This window comes from Aureococcus anophagefferens (assembly GCF_000186865.1).
Source record: "Aureococcus anophagefferens unplaced genomic scaffold AURANscaffold_39, whole genome shotgun sequence".
NCBI lineage: Eukaryota > Pelagophyceae > Pelagomonadales > Pelagomonadaceae > Aureococcus > Aureococcus anophagefferens.
Genome location: NW_008705596.1, coordinates 314657 through 316315, shown reverse-complemented (window position 1 = coordinate 316315; position 1659 = coordinate 314657). Strand labels below are relative to the sequence as shown.

Sequence of the window (1659 nt, the reverse complement as noted above, 5' to 3'; positions counted from 1 at the left end):
AACACAAGCAATCAACACATCTACATCATGTCTGGACGCGGAAAGGGAGGCAAGGGACTCGGCAAGGGCGGCGCCAAGCGCCACCGCAAGGTGTTGCGCGACAACATCCAGGGCATCACGAAGCCCGCGATCCGCCGCCTGGCTCGCCGCGGCGGCGTCAAGCGCATCAGCGGCCTCATCTACGAGGAGACCCGCGGCGTCCTCAAGGTCTTCCTCGAGAACGTCATCCGCGACTCCGTCACGTACACGGAGCACGCCCGCCGCAAGACGGTCACGGCCATGGACGTCGTCTACGCGCTCAAGCGCCAGGGCCGCACGCTCTACGGCTTCGGCGGGTAAATCTTCCCGCTGAGCCCGGGCGCCTCGACACCAAGACCAAGACCCGCCGGGCCGCCCACTCACACAACCACACCGGTGTTTTCGAACACCACCCTTTCGGAGGAAGACTTTCGCGGACCGCGGCCGGCGCTTCGAACGTTCGCTCGCGGCGCGCCTCGCGCTTCGCGCTCGTTCGATCGACGGGGCCGCGCTGCGAGAGCGCGCTGCTCGTGGGGTTCGAAGTCGGGTGCGTTAAGAACTAAGCCATAGGGCGCTGGTAGTGGGGCATAGAGAGCTAGGAGGCATGCTCGTCGTCGCCATCGGCACGCTCCTCGGGCTGCTCGCGACGGTCGCGGCCGCGGGCCGCCGCCGCCGCCGGGCCTACGCGCCCATCCCCGCGGGTGACGACGGGGACGCTTAAAGAGCGCGGCCTAGAAGTCGGGGCGGAAGGCGAGGACGCGGGGGAAGACGTCGTTGGGGAGCTCGACGAAGACGCGCTCGTAGAGGCGCTCGCTGAACTCGGCGACGGCGCCGGGCGCGCGGAGCTCGCGGCGGAGCTCTAGGAACTGCGCGGTGCAGTAGGGGCGCCAGCCGCCCGCCGCGCGGACCGCGGCGAGGACGTCGGCCGTGGCCGTGCGGCCGTTGCGTCGCGCGCGGGCCTCGGGTTCGTCGCCGTTAATACGGCGCGCGTCGAGCGACGCGCCGCGGCTCAGGAGGAGCTGGCTCATGTCGGTGTGTCCCTTGAAGGCAGCCCAGTGGAGCGCGGTGTTTCCGTAGCGGTCGCGATCGTCGACTCGCGCGTCCGCGCCGAGCAGGAGGACCGCTGCATCACAATGGCCGTAACAAGCGGCGCCGTTCAGTGGCGTCCAACCACGTCTGGGCCAGCCAGCGTGGACGTCGGCGCCCTGCTCGAGGAGCCACGTGATGGCCGAGCACCAGCCCTTGAGCGCTGCGTAACTCAGGCGCGTATATCCACCTGCATCCTCCTCGATGCGCACGCCGTCGCCCTCGTAATGCACACGAACGAGCGCTTCAACGCTGCGACCCGACTCAACCTGGCGCTGCGCCTCCGCCAGGAACGAGCGCTCGAGGGCGTCCATCTCGAGGGCCTTGACCTGCGACGTCTTCGGGGCTGCTGCGCGGCAAACAAATGAACACGTTGAACCCTTCGTGCCGTGCATTCTTCGGCCATCCATTTATGAAGGCAGCCGCTTATCCCGCGGCCTCCTCGGATCCGACCATGGCGACGCACGACCAGGAAGCGGGCTGGGCCCGGCCGAGCGACGTGCGGGGATCCTCGGAGGCCTTCCGGGAGTTCCCGAGCGGAAAAGGGGCGGACGA

The 1659-nt window shown here is 68.6% G+C and overlaps 2 protein-coding genes across 2 annotated transcripts; one reads left to right on the top strand and one right to left on the bottom strand.

Moving 5' to 3' along the window:
* Window positions 1-6: 6 nt before the first annotated feature.
* AURANDRAFT_60329 (hypothetical protein) lies at window positions 7-586 on the top strand (the record flags this gene model as incomplete). Its single annotated transcript, XM_009042906.1, is given in 2 exon segments — window positions 7-529; window positions 543-586. The coding sequence occupies 1 exon segment, from the start codon at window positions 28-30 to the stop codon at window positions 337-339; it is 312 nt and encodes a 103-aa protein (XP_009041154.1).
* Window positions 587-965: 379 nt separating this feature from the next.
* Window positions 966-1421, bottom strand: AURANDRAFT_15935 (hypothetical protein; the record flags this gene model as incomplete). Its single annotated transcript, XM_009042891.1, has 1 exon — window positions 966-1421. A coding segment is annotated over one exon (456 nt), but the record flags the coding sequence as incomplete, so codon positions are not given.
* Between the last annotated feature and the right edge of the window lie 238 nt (window positions 1422-1659).